The sequence below is a fragment of the Lepisma saccharinum genome, chromosome 14 (genome assembly GCF_977018435.1).
Source record: "Lepisma saccharinum chromosome 14, izLepSacc3.1, whole genome shotgun sequence".
Taxonomy (NCBI): domain Eukaryota; kingdom Metazoa; phylum Arthropoda; class Insecta; order Zygentoma; family Lepismatidae; genus Lepisma; species Lepisma saccharinum.
In genome coordinates this window covers 80,950,118-80,965,641 of record NC_139242.1, presented here as the reverse complement: position 1 = coordinate 80,965,641, position 15,524 = coordinate 80,950,118, and the positions used below count along the sequence as shown (strand labels likewise).

The window sequence follows — 15,524 nt, the reverse complement described above, 5'->3', positions numbered from 1 at the left end:
CACATTCTGATCTTGACAAGAGACATGTTGCAGACAAGAAATTAGAAGAGGCTGCATTTGGTAGATTTGTAAGCAAAGATGCTTTTTTGAGTGAAAAAATAGCAGCATTGGGAACCACCATAGCTATGAGCACCAAACAAAAACTGGGGTGGGGGCTGTGAATATGTATATAATAAACCTACAATGAAGGCCAAGGGTGTTATGTATCAAATACCTTATGCAGGTCTCAAATCTCTTAAAACTATTGACAGTCTTTTAACCAAAAAGCAGCGCAAGAAAAAAAGTTCTTGTATTGCCAAGGGACATGGTATGAAATTGTTGTTTAGCACCCCCCAATTAAAAAAATTACAGCAATCAAGGAAAAAATCACATGTGGGGGGATTTATATTTACCATCCCTGCCATCTTAGCTGCTCTCGGGGCTGTTGGGAGCTTGGCCGGGGGATCAGCTGCCATAGCAAAAACGGTAATAGATGCCAAGAAAAATAGGGCAGAATTAGATGAGCAGAAGCGCCATAACCTGGCCATGGAGAAAAAAGGCAAAGGTGTTAAGAGAGCCATGAATAAGTTTAAAAAAAACAAGAGCCGCTTACAAACCAAGATATTGAAGCTTTAATCAAGCCATTGGGTATCAAAAATTTTAGAGGTGTGTACATGTCTGATTCTTTACCGGAACAACCACTCAACAAAGAGTGTGGCATTGTTAATTTGGATGAGTACAAAAATCAGGGCACTCACTGGATCTGTTATCTTAAATATTTAAACGATGAGGCATTTGTGTTTGATTCATTTGGAGGTGTTCCACCTGAAAATTTAATAAAATATTTAAAATCAGCTAATCTTTATTACAATAATGCCCGTGTTCAAAACTTCAAAGATGTTAATTGCGGACATTTGTGTTTATCTGTTCTTAGATACATGTCTCAAATAAATAAACCATCAATTGAAAATTTTCAAAAAGCCTTGTGGTATCTGAAACATCATGGGGGTATTCCATCTCACCAGCCAAAATTCAATATTGAAACTCAAATTGCATGATGACATAGTGTATCCCAAAACAATAGCTCTCAGAGCATTTTACGGCATGTACTTGATACCTAATATTACTCACCACAACAACACAATTGCAGTAGGGGATCAAAAAATTGTCATCACTCCAGGGCAGTATAATCTGTCCACTCTAAATGCTCAATTACCCAGAGGTGTAGTGTTAAGTCAAAATTCTGTCACTCACAGAGTAGAGATTGTATCTGCTACAGAAACAGTACATCTGGGTACTATAGGAGAGCTGTTAGGATTCGAGAACAACACAAAACTTGAAGCGGGCATCAAACACACTGCTATGAATATACCTAAATTCTTAGCCATAGAGACTCTGAATATTCATTGTAATATAGCTGAGGGTATGATCACCAAATCAAATGGCATAGGCACTCACAAACAAACAGGCATCATTGCAACATTCAAACCTAATTCCGAATTCATGGAGCCCATCATCTACAATCCATCCCCAACATTATATTTTCCTGTGTGCCATAATAGAATAGATTACATTGAATTGATGGTCACTAATGAAAAAGAAGAATTAGTTGATTTTGCTGGAGCCACAACAACTGCAATCATAGAGATTAATATTTAAATAAAAATACATACAATGGAAAATATTGAGAGTTATGAGCTACAATCATTCCCTCCAAACAGGAGGACATTTGCAAATTTAAATCAACCCAACACGGAGGTTGAGGTTGATCTTGATGTAGGGGACGGCTTTATACACCCCCACAGAGCAGATCTATACATCAAATTTGATGTTGTAAAGCTCGATGGAACAGATTATCCGGCAAATTCGAACATAAGACTTGTAGATAATTTTGTGCCGCATCTCTTCTCTGAAATTGAGATCAGAAAGCATGGCGTTGTTATAAACAGAGTGGATTATCCCGGCATTACCTCCACAGCTTTGGCCACACTAAAATTATCCAAAACCGAGGCTTCTTACTACAAAATAGGTGGATTTGAGGCTGGTGATAAAATATTATCTAAAAATCATACTGTATTGTTCCCCATGCGCCTGTTGCCAGGATTCTTCTCGGATTACAAAGAAATTATGTGGAAGGGTGGTTTAAGAATTACATTTAGAAGAGCTGCAAATGATAATAATGCATTGATGAGGTACAGTACATTAAACCCTACAGGGGAAGCTCTGCCCAATACCCTACCTGATGAAGGCAAGTGCATTATTCAGACTATGGAGCTAAGAATCCCGGTTGTTGAATATGAGGCTAGTTACGCTCTTAAATACAAAGCTGATATAGTAAAAAATCCACAGATTCCTCTGCAATTTTACACATATCAATGCGTACAGAAGGTTGCCACTGGTTCTTATTATGAATTTGATGCTACAAATTCATTCTCCAGTATTCAATTTGACATGCCCGATTTTGTGGTGGTACTGTTTCAGACTGGAAGACACAACAATCAGGAAAAAAATTCAAGTAGATTTGATAACTGCAACATCAAAAACATATATCTTAAAAATGGCAGAAATGAGGTATTCCCTAGGGAAAATTATAATTTAGACATGTCCAAGGATGATTTTCTTAAATTATATGAGGCTTTTTCTTCCTTCAAGCGCGTCACTACTGGCAATACTGACCTGTACTACGCACCAGATGAATTCAAGGAACGGAGACCCATGTTTGTAATAAACACTTCAAAAAGGAAACAAGTTGTGCTTAATGACAGGACAAACATTAAAATTATCTGTGAATTCCACGAGGCTTTACCAGATGACACCATATGTAGCGTTATTCTCATAGGTGAAAAATCATATATTTATGATGTGAGAAATGAGCGGGTCACAGAGCAATTCTAGAAGCACGATTCAAACACAAAGGCCCTTTGGATATAAAACAACACTTTACCGTCAGAAAATATATTACCTACCCATTTTTTACCACCTCTGCTCGTAGCAGATACCTACCCAAAATACAATACATTTGCCAAAAGCTGAAATACAGAAATATTGTAATTCTGTAAGTTACAGACTTGTGTGCAACAAGACCGAGCCTAAATGCAATTCAGTTTGCATGACAATATCCGAGAAGAAATTTCCTCAATATGATGGATGGTCCCTGAAAGAGTGCATAGTGTAGATAAGAATTTTTCTTTGAGTTCCATGACAAATGACATGTAATTTCCCTCGGAAAAGGCACAGTGTAGATAAGAATTTCTCTTTGAGTTCCATGACAAATAACATGTAATTTTCCTCGGAAAAGGCACAGTGTAGGTAATATCAACAGATATAATCACTCATGCATTTACTAATGTCTCTTTGATGATGAATAACTCTCTGAAAAGACACAATAAAGATTATATCTATTGACATACAACTTCCAGGCATTTACTAATGGGACTGATCAAAAGATTATAAGAACATGGAAAACATGTTTTGTTCGCTCTTTCCCATTTACGCACAACTCGGGAAGCAAAAATCAATACATAACCTTGTTATGGCTAGACTAGAGGTAGGCTCTGCATATTGCATTGTTTTAATATTAAATAAGCAAATTAAATGGTATCCAATTGAACTTAAACCTGAAGTAAATATGTATAGGTGGGTATGGATACAAGTTTATAGACAAACTGATGCAATTTTTTGTAAATATGCTTGAGGGGGGTTTGATATTTTCCGAATTATAAAATTCTTAGGTTAGGCAGGTGCTACACTTAAACAAAAAACTTATATGAACATGTTGAGCAAGTTTTAAGTATAGCAAATCTGCTGGAGAGGGGTTCGTACTTTCTGAAAAATTCCCGAGGGCATTTTTTACAAAAATCTTGAATTATAAGAGCTCCACACTTGAGCAAAAACTCATATGGGCATGTTGAGCAAGTTTTAAGTATGGCCAAAGCTGCTGGAGAGGGGTTCGTACTTTCTCGCGCTGTCCCCACCGTAAATACATCTACTACCACTGACTCTCAATGGAATGGTTACAACCCAGAAGTGTCCATGACTGTACGTACAATTTGTGCTTTGTATTATATTACCCGCACCCTGCCAGCAAAATGTTTCCTTTCTACAAAATTTACGATATCGTTGTCAGTTGGAATAAAATTTAGGATCATCAGTTTCATACTAATTTACGTACAAAAGTATTTCCATTACTATTTCTCACAAGTTGAAAATTGTGCTTAAATCATTGACGTTTGTTCCTTATCTTTCTTCACGTGAGCATTTTTATTTCTTTATCTCGTTACTTTCACTGTATTCTCATCTCGCTATTACTGCTAAGATAAATTAATGTTAATTAAACAAATAAACTTTACAGTTTCTCTCTTTGTGTGCCGAAAACTCGAATAATATTTTCCTTCAAGTTTTCTACATGGCATGTTTTCTATGAAGTTAATTTGAAATGCCTGTTTCTCTCTTTTGTTAATTTTTAAGTGTTTATTATCAATTTTTGTAGACTCAAATTTTCTTCGTAGTTTCGAGATATCACGACAATTTTCCATAAAATTGAACTAGCGTTTGTGCGATAATTACATTGAGTCAGTGGCGGCTTTCAAGGCAGAGTGCTACTATTTTCGAAATGTTCTCCTTACTATTAGTTGGCAACACTAACCCGTTCTGCTGAAAGGCGAGGACGACAAACGTGCTATTCTGTCGGTAAAACGTTCTTAGAGGAACTGAAAAATCGCTAAGGAAATTCGGTGCTTAAATTTCCGTCTAAATACGGAAAGACATAAATGATTAAACCTGAATATGGAAATATGTATTTTTTTTACACATTATTTTCTGTAGCACGGTAGCCATTGAGCTAGGAAAGCGTAGCTACGTGGTATAAGGTTACAAATAAATGACACCACCATTGAATCACGCTACTCTTTGTGCCTTATCTCATTTCCATCTCTTAATTTTATTTGTTACGAATGATATTTTAGAAAGTGATACACAAAGCTATTTTTTTTTTTTGTTATTTGCTTTTCAGAACGGAGAAGGGCTGGTCCATAAACGCTGACGTCAAAATTCCAAACCAATCAGATCCTGGGAAATTCGTTTACACATTACCCATCATGCCATGTAAGTATTCATTGAATATTCTTTTTGCTGTATTTGAACACGGTTTTTTTATCACAAGGATCGTTGTAAATTAGTGGAGTACAAATCAAGGGCGCCAGCAAGATTTTTTTCTCGGGGGGGGGGGGCAGAATCACAGAAACTTTCATTATTATTATTATTATTATTATTATTATTGTTCCTTTTATTATTGTTTTTATTCTTGTTGTTGTTGTCATTATTATTACATTACTATTACTACTACTAGTAGTGTTTTAAAAAATTACGTACATTTGTAATTTCCATATTCTGTCCATATAATATATACGTACAATTTGCATAACTGGATATTTAACATTAAGTTATGTAGGACAAAAAGCTGTTTTTTTAATCATTGTAAAATTGACTGTAAGCTTAAATGCAACCCTGCTTCAAATAATAATAATAATAATAATAATAGTTGCTGTAATTAGTCACAGAAAACAATACTTTTGTTATAAAATATATATCTGCAATTTCACCATTAACTCTTTACAGAAATATGGGGGGGCAAGTACCCCCTGCCCCCTCATGCGGGCGCCCATGGTAATAGTATAATATATTATTTTCCAGAATTTTGAACTGAGTATCGCTGGATACGTATCTCTATAAGCTACGAGTATTACAGGGTATTTTGGATAAGATAATCGTATACAACATCATAGCCGTAATAGAGTAATTGGCGCCACCAAGAACTGTGTTTCAGTTACTCTTACCCAGTTATACTGAACTTCCAGCCTCGATTAGCTTATCTGTGTACTTAGTTTGGAATTATGTAATGAAAATTTGCTCTATAATAACATGCGAATACACTGACAATCAGAATTTGTTTCTGTCTGGAAATAAACTCAACATTAATAGTTAATTCAAATTTCAAGTTTTCACCTAAACAGTTTGAAGTGTTGTATGTGCTTTCATTTTATGCAAGTTCAAATTGCTTCAAGAATAACAGAGTTTGGAGAACCAGTTTGTTTGCCAGAGAACGTTGTTCTAGTGGACGAAACATTTCTGTTTTACAATTCATTCATGGATGCTAAGATTCTGTCTGTCTCTCTCTTTCTCTATCTCTGTCTCTCTCTCTTTCTGTGTGTCTGTCCATCCGTCTTTCTTACTTTCCATTTTCATCATTGCTCCTCTGATTCCCTCTGCCCTGAAATCTTTCTTTCTCCTTCAGTTCCTTCATTCTATCTCTCTGTTTCTATCTCTCTCTCTCTCTCTATCTCTCTCTCTCTCTCTATCTCTCTCTTTCTTTGTCTCCCCTTCCGTCTGCCATTCTTCCTTTCTTTATCTTACTCTCTCCCCTTTAATCCTTCTTTTCTCCTCTGATTATCTCTTTCTTCTATCTCCTTCTGTATCGTTACATTATTTTCTCTATCTCTTACTATCTGTTTGATCTTGCTTCTGTCTTTTTCTCTTCCTCTCCCTTTTCATTCCTATTTTCCCTCTGCTTTTTTCTCTCTATCCTTCCCTCTTCCCACTGTCCCAATCTCTATCAATTTGTCTCATTCTTTCCCATTCTCTTTCTCTCTACCCGAGTGTGTGTGTGTGTGTGAGACTTACTCTTCTTTGGGTCTCACTATAGCTCTTGTCTACTATTACGGAGGGCGCTCTACATGCTGGCAAGGGAAGTGGAGAGCGGGGAATACGCAGCAGACCAACCAGACAACAGCGGTGGCGCCGAGAGATACCACGTGGTCGGATGAAGGTCTACACCAGGCATGTCAAACACGCGGCCCGCGGGCCGCATGCGGCCCTCCATATATTTTTGTGCGGCCCCTTTGCTATTACCTGTTTTTAAGTAGTAGAGCCTTCAGATGTAGTAGTTGCTAAAATATCTGTGTTATTATATAACACGATGTGAAATTTTACACGTTTTCCTCTTGGACAGGATATACCCGTCGGTAGGTGAAAAAAGGTGGTCGTGTTGCGTTATTGGGGTGGAATTGGAATTGGAATTTAAATACTTTGTGTGCGTCAGCACTAAGGTTATTTTGCACCCGTCACATTATACGTTACACATAACAACTCTAACGTTGCATAACTAAAATCATAAAATATTAAAAAATCTTCCGACTTTCGTTAAAAGCTGAGGCTGTAAAGGAGCACTCAGCACAAATAAGGACAAAACACAGGACAACACAAACAAAATTATACTGGCCATGAAGCCAGTCGACAGAGCCTCGTTAATCTGCAGTCCACGGTGTACTACGTGAAAGTGAGGTTGATTATTGGGTGCACTACGTGGAAGGAGCACCCCTTACACCCCTTATTGGGGTGGTTGACGAATGTAGTGTAGTCGGAGTTGATAGCTAAACACTCAAAACCTTTTGCCGAAGGCGAGTTTATTAAACGGTGATTGGTAAAAGCTGCTGATATATTTAATCCCGGAAGTGTAAAAGCTTTTCAAGGCATTTCACTATCCCGCAACACGGTTGCTTATTCCATCGCTTGTGATGAGAGTACAGACATCGGTGGTGTAGCTCACTTAGCTGTGTTTCTTCGTGCTTGTGATGAGGAGTTCAACATTTTCGAAGAGCTATTGGACATTGTACCGTTGCATGACACTACTACCGGTGAGGATATATTTATTGCTGTTCGTGAACTTTTGCGGAAGTATGATTTACCTCTGTCAAAGTTATCCTGTGTAGCTACGGATGGTGCCCCTTCAATGACGGGAAAAAACAATGGTTTTGTGACAAAACTGCGAAACGAATTTCGTGAAACCTGCGATAAACACATGTTTTATCATGTGCATTGCATCATTCACCAAGAGGTCTTGTGTTCAAAAGTAATCAACATGGAAAGTGTGATGAAGCCTGTGAAAAAAGGCTATCAACTTCATAAGATCCCGTGGCTTAAACCATCGACAATTTCTGCTTTCTTAACAGATTTAGAAAGCAAATATTCTGGAGTGCGCTACTACACAGAAGTGCGCTGGCTATCGTGTTCTATGGTTCTTGAAAGATTCTGGAACTTGAAAGATGAAATATGCCAATTTTTGGAAATGAAAGAACAAGACACCAGCCTTTTTTCGCAACCAACGTTGTTACAAGATCTTTCCTTTCTTGTTGATATAACGAAACACTTGTCAGATTTAAATTTGAAACTGCAAGATCTCCTTGTTTTCAGCCCTGTTTACGACTGACGTAGAAAAAGTGGCAGCACATTTGCAGATAGAATTAATTGAAATTCAGTGAGACTCAACTTTGAAACAAAAGTACAGCGAAGTGGGTATCCCTGACTTTTACAAGTACTTACCTGCACGTTTTCCAGAAAGCCGCAAATTTGCGTGTGGAATAATTTCCAGTTCGGTAGCACTTACCAGTGTGAAAAACGTTTCTCACTCGTGAAAGGAAACAAGTCACCAACGAGATCCAGATTATCAGACGTTCATCTTAGCTGTGTTCTGAAAGTAGCTGCTTTAAATAAGATGTCTCCTGATATTGATAAGTTGGTGGCAGAAAAAAGATGCCAGCTGTCAGGCAAGAAGCAATGGTCAAGTTTCAATGAATGTTCAATATACTTTATTAAGTGTTATGTTAGTCATTCTTTAAAATAAAGTATTAAAGATAATTTATTTTTTTCCTTGCGGCCCGCCCTATCTAACACTACTGACTATTTGGCCCAGTTCAGATTTTGAGTTTGACATGTCTGGTCTACACACACCTCGTTCTACAGGCTGCTGCGTTTCTTATCGCGCTGGATTGGTCGCTTCCCCGCTCCCATTGCCAGCATGTAGAGCGCCCGCCGTAAGACTAGACAAGAGCTACAATATCGCACCGTATTGAGCAGCTTCGTCTAATGACGAGAGCGCGGATTGCTTTCATTGTTATGCCATTAGCGTAAACACACGATAAATACAAAATTTTTCGGATCTTGACGAAGAAGGTATTATTTATATTAAGAGCCGATAAACATAACACGTCTGACGTAATTGACGTCAGTAGACGAAGGTGGTCAATACGGGTGTGAGATAAGTGATACCGTGGGCCAGCCAGACATCGCCCATTCCACTCGGGACGACGAGCATGTGTTTTGGCGGCTGTGAAGGGTTTCCTAGTGCGGGCTTCAACGAACCAATCCACGCCTGCCTGTTCGAGCAAAGTAGTAATAGTTTGTGCTTTGCGATAATAGTTCCATCATGGAGGCTGGTTTCTGTAGTAGGCAAACAATGGACCCACACTGACATGTTTAAGCCGTTTGAGGAACACACCGCGGTTTGATACCACAATGCATGAAAGCACTTTGTAACTACCCCAGAAGAAAATAGTAGGATGAGAGAGGACAATTTTTAGGATTCCGTGCTCGTAGCGAACACCGGAAAGAAAGGATTTGCAGGTGTGTGCTGTGAGCGAACACACAAACTTGCCCTGTCTTGTTTGTCTGAAAGTGGTCAACATGCAAGTGTTGCCAGTGATATCTTATAATCATTTTGTGTTTGAAATTAACTAAATGAAGGATCCTCAACAATTTAGGTTGACTACATGAGAGTTTTTGTTAAAATATTGATATATTTCATCTTCCTTAAAATCAAATTTTACATAGGAAATGTAAATGTTAATCAACCTAGGTTACTTTTTGTACAAAGGACAACTTCCTAAGACATTTGTAAATGTTATTATCAATTTTCAGTTGCTCCAAAGCTGTTTTCATCCGGGTGTCGATGTTCATGTAAGACTTCTTACTTTTACAGCTAAAGACCCCAAGTTCTCCCTGCCTAATTTCGAACATGGCTAAATGTTTACGTTGTTAGGTTAGGCTAGGTATGTTTAGTTCTCTTAGCCTAAATAATATTTTTCATGGTATTTATGCTAATGCTATCTAACCTAACATGCCCAACCTAACCTCGTAGGCATTCCTCGTCTGACGTCAGAACACAAGGTAGCAAAACTGTTGTGCGACAAGGAAGACCCGATTGAAGAATGATCAGGGGTGAGTCAGGTCAGGTCAGGTCAGGTCAAGAGGCACCAGCCATTGAAGTGTTTCTCCACGCAAGTTGGCTTATCACGGGCAACTCTTACATGCTGACCAAATTCAACGACAAATAAGACAGGACAAGTGTGCGTGTTCGCTAACAGCACGCACCTGGAAATCCTTCCGTAACTGTGTTCGCTAAGAGCACGTGTTCGATACGAACATGTTCGCTAACAGCACGGCACCATTTTTAGCGGGGCAATGCCATTAAATTTACCTCTAACACTATTCATAGGTTCCTTAAATACTAAGCTGTTAGAGGCCTCCTCGATGGCACAGTGGTAGTAGCGTTGTCGCCTTATAATCACGGGGTTCCGGGTTCGATACCCGGTGGAGGCACATAGTGGTTCAGATCCCACTTTAAACTGTAGACCCAGTCCCGATTAGCCTTAGTGTGCATAAAGTGGACTTAAAAAACACCAACGAAGCTGTTAGCTCAAAAGGGGGCAAGTGCCCACAAGAAAAAAATTAAAAATAAACGCTCATTTAGGACAAATATGTAATTTTTGTATGGTAATTAGGTTCATGCTATATGTGACCGCCTCCCAGAAAATGTGTGTTTCCACACCTTTCTGTCACCCCACATTTTTTCTAACGAAGTCACTCTACCACCCTATCATGCTGTCTGAGCTATTAACAGCACATTCTTGTAGAGAACCAGATTCAAAGTACGTAGATTGTAATAAGACAGAAGATACTATGAGTTATTATACACAAATTGCGATACGTGTGCAAGAGAACTTGTTCTGTGAATGTTTTCGACTTTAGTAGGCAATTAAAAACTCAAGAATGGTATTTCAGGAGACTTATTTTTTTATTTCATTGGGCTCAGTGATTTCGGCTCAGGACCAAGAATAGAATTTGACCTACTCCACGCCGAATTCGGTGCCCTTTTTGGTAAAAGTGTTATTCTCCTAGTATACACCAAGTGTATTTATTTCTTAATACTTGCACCATGTTCACCTACAGGTACATAATTGTCCTGCCACAAAAGTTCGAAAAGCACATTTTGCATAATTTATTCATTGCTCTATCGGTGTCTATAATGCGTCATTGTACAGTACATTGCGTAAAGTTACTAAGGAATACAAGAATCGTTTCAGAAATAGAGTTATAGTTCGTCGTGCGAGAACCGGCCGGACGTAACTCTAATGTATCAAATTACAGGAGAGGAAATAATGTAGGTATTCTTAGGAATATGTCAACTGTGCGAATTAAACTTTTTGCTCGGGGAAGGGGGGAGGGGATGCACACTCAGTGGCGTGTTTGTGATTTAATTTCGGAAGTTTTTTTGGGGGGGAGGGCATGCAAATTTGTATATGGGCCGGTCTGTTCTTGCCTGGTGGTTCTAGTAGTAATAGAAAATTGGCTAGGCCATTAAATTTTACGTAATTTTGAAACAGTCCATATATTTAGATTCTACGAAAACCAAAACTCGTACACAAAAACAGCTATCGAACTAGTAACACCGAAGACATGATGAAGTTTGAAATTTGTATTGTAAACCTCCCTACAAGTTTCTTGTGAACTTTAATACACGTAAAACATCACAACTATGCCATGAGAAATTTAGTGGAAAACAGCCTGCTGTTGGTTCGGTGAGTTGTTCAGTTGCAAAATGGTGCTCTTTTTTTCAATTCACAAGGCTACATGTTCTTCAACAAGGAAATCTTTCATAACTGGAACATTCATGGACACGAACGATTTTTTAATTGCGTTTGTTCCGTAGTATACTGTATACTTTCAATTCCATTTTCTTTGAGGGGGATAAAATCATCCCGGCAGGGATAATAATAATTGTCTTTGCGGGGGATAAAATTCTTAGTGAGGGGGGGGAATCCCTGGCATCCCCCCCCGTTAATTCGCACACTGAATATGTCTTAAAGTGAATTAAAGTGTAGCTACCGCTAAGAAAGAAAGAGATTGAAATAAAAGTGACTCAAAATAAGAAAAAAACACAAGACACTACAAAAAAATCATATCTGTAAGTGTGAATCTGCCAAGGGCAATTGAAATAGCATATTCATGTCCACTTCCTATTTTGGGTCCTATTTAATTTTATTGTGCATTTTATGTAGCTATTTTAGAGTTTTCTAGTAATTATAATCCGCTCTTTATTTGTTATATCCTTCCTGCGTGTCCTCTAGAACAGGAAGAGACCCCTCAATGAAATACCTTTCCGCCACGTGTAGAAGGTAATGATAACTACCGTTTTAAATGTATGTTTTGAACACACGAATACATTTTTGTTGAAATTATGTGTTTCAGTTCTAATAGAAAAATATAATATAACATTAGCGTTATTAGTTATTTTGTTATTATAGTCAACCAATTGATTTTTACCAGAAAAAAGTATTTAAAAAAATCGTACTTCACTACACACCCAATTTAACAACAGAAGGGCGAACTGTTACGTTTCATTAATGAATGTGAAAAATATTACACGTTTTTGCAATCTCCACATCGTCTCTGTTGCTTACAGAATCTACCACCAGATGGCTCGCACGTGACGACTGTAAAAGGCGAAACCTCGCAGGCTTACGCGGTTAGTATCCTCTGTAATTTACAACGTCATTTGCGTCAGAGTATGGCGATAAACGTAACGAACTTGTAATCTTCTTCTTGAATATGGAATGGATTGAAAATATTACCTCGCAGTTTATGAATATGAACTCTGGCTAACTACAGACTGTTATGGATGAAAATAAGAGAACTGTAGAAAGAAATGGACATAGTTCTATCAGAAAACAATCTCTTAATGTTTAGTCCCCCCTCCACATTTACGTAGTGGCTTTATATGGAGGATCACATTGTCCAAACATTGACTTTCAAGGGGAATCACCATATCTAAGTAGTGTATGGAGTATTTTTCCCGCTTCTAATTTTGACTAGAGAAGTGGTTAAATTCGTTTCGACTATTTTTCCCGATTCACTATACATTCAGGAGAACGATAATGACTTCGCCAAGCGATTGCGCTTTATAGAACCAAATCCCTCTCACCCTGTTTATGGTTGTCAATTGAATTCAACTGGTTCTAGAGAACCTCGATTGGGGATTCTGCGTGGTTCTCCTCTTATCAAAATGCTAGGATGGTACATTCAAGTAAAGCCATGGACACTTTCTTAAATTTACTTCTCTCTTTCCTTCGATCATCCCTCATCTTCCTCTTTGCGGTAAAAATTTACATCTGTAGGAATCTATCAGCACTGGGAAATATATCGTAGTGACGTCATGGTGAAAGCCAATGCTCTGAGTGGTCATAAATGTTTTCCTTCACGTTTGATAATATTTGGAAATTAGACCAATTTTATTTTATTTGTTTATTTTGGTATAATATCGTTAATATTATTACAGGCAATGATTTTGATTTTGCTGAATATTGAATATTTTTTATGTAGTTATTTATTTTCTAACCACATCTGCTTTACGTTTCTTTATATTCATTATTTACTTCATCCTTGGGTGAACATAGCCCAACTTTTATCATACCATGAAAAAGTGTCGAGATTTTTACCTCATGGCTTATGTCACTTAACTAGCACAGAATTACATAATTCATGTTAGGGCATGCATCCGATGCCTCATTTGAAAACATATTTTGACAGGGTAATCAGATACAAATTCAGAATTTGTTATTTTTACTTATTTCATTGCCTAATAATTTCCCTACAAATAAAGAGAATATATATAAAGTACGCGATACTTTCTAATATGTAACATTTCAGTTTCTGTCTCAATTTTGTTGAAAAATAATCCCTAGGTAGTGGATCGATGTAATTAAAGTGGGTTTTTTATTCGTTCGTAAAGGAAATGCACAGTTTGCATATCCAGTTATTATTATTTATAGGTGAGCGTAATCCCAAAAAATCTGTACCGGGACCATGAAAAAAAAAAATTCTCGTCCGGTCACGACTTCGGGACCTGATTACTCTACTTTTCGGGATCCTGAACAGTCTGGAAATTCAAAACAGTCATTTCTGAAAACTGGTCAATTCTCGATGTTTTCTTCATTATAAGTGTAAGTGTCCGAAAATTCCCTTAAACTGTTAGTTTGTATTTCAGAAATGCAAAAAACAATGATTTAAAGAAAAATGGTGGGGAGATTTAAAGATTTCCACATTGTCGGAAAATTTCTAACATTTCCGATCCCGTTTCGAAAATCGGGATTAAAAAAAATTCCGTCCCGACCAAAAAAATTCTGTTACGCACACCCCTAATTATTTATGACAGATTAATGAAGAACGTCCTAATTAAGAATTGGTTGCGTATATTTATAAAAGTAACTATTCTTTGCTCACTAAAGATTTAATTTGAAGTTTATTGGGGTAAGAAAGGCGAGTTTTTCCTTTTTAGTGAAAAGTCATTCATTCCCTTGCGTTTGTTAGGGTCTTGTCCCCATAGCTAGTTGCTGGTGATGCAAACAGCCAAAGCAATGAGCCGAAATCTTCGACGGTGGAAAACTTGGATGGACAAAGTAGAATAGGAACACGACCTCGATGCTGAGACCCCGATGATGTGACAATGGCAAAACATCTCCGCGCATGAACAGGTAAAATGCCCCCCCCCCCCCCCACTGACCTTACGCAGCTTGCTTGAATCCCGGTTAAAGCTACCCGAAAAGCTTCTCACATAACCAGAAAACAGGAGAGAGATATGCGTTGCGTAAACTGGTAATGCGTTACACGAAGCTTGTTAAGAGAGCGGACGAAAGTGCCGAGCAGGTGGTGCATATTAATGGGATAACGTTGTTCATTTACATTTGAAAACGAGACCCTCGACCCTTATTATGGCTCCTGCAGCTTACACAGAGAAGCGGGTAAGTAGATGGGAACGGAACACTTGTAGGAACACGAAAAACTTCACTCAGTTTATCCTCGAACGTCGAGGAGGTGTTAAAAAAAATACTTAAAGTCTGATATCCACTTCTGTAATTGTTTTCACATTCTCCACCAAACAATACAACTGCGGAATGGCAAACGCACCTCGGTATATAATTCTCTTTTGGATTTCGTTATTGTCCAATCTTCATCATCCACGTGTTTCTTCCTTTTGTAGGTCCAAATATTCTTCTAAACAACTTATTTTCAAGTACTCTTAAAGCAGCAAAGTATTCAAATTACATAACGAATTTAATGCTTGCGTTTTCGAAGTGAGGATACCATGACATTTAACGTCAGAACTACATTTTTAAGCAGGACCAAACACTTTTATTGGGGGGACATACCTCGTTGCTCCCTTCGTGGAAAAATACTTTGCATGCTTCTCCCTGGAACATATCTTCTGGTCGTCCACGTATATCATTGACCTCCCTTGAACAAGCTGTTCCTTTCAAACATGTCCTTGTTGTGCTAAAATCAAGCAAGTCGCTTGTGTTTTTAAATTTCATTGGCGTATTATCATACATGCCTAGTAAAAGTTGATTGATATTTGATTTTCTGTCTAAAACGCATGC

General features: G+C 37.9%; 1 protein-coding gene across 1 annotated transcript in view; it reads left to right on the top strand.

The window, feature by feature from the left end:
* The window catches only part of LOC145998632 (apolipoprotein D-like), a 76,485-nt gene that overhangs the window by 41,804 nt on the left and 19,157 nt on the right, over positions 1-15,524 (top strand). The window contains exon 3 of the mRNA XM_083135098.1: positions 4,991-5,082. Coding sequence (XP_082991224.1) covers positions 4,991-5,082 — 92 coding nt within the window. The remainder of the gene's footprint in view (positions 1-4,990; positions 5,083-15,524) is intronic.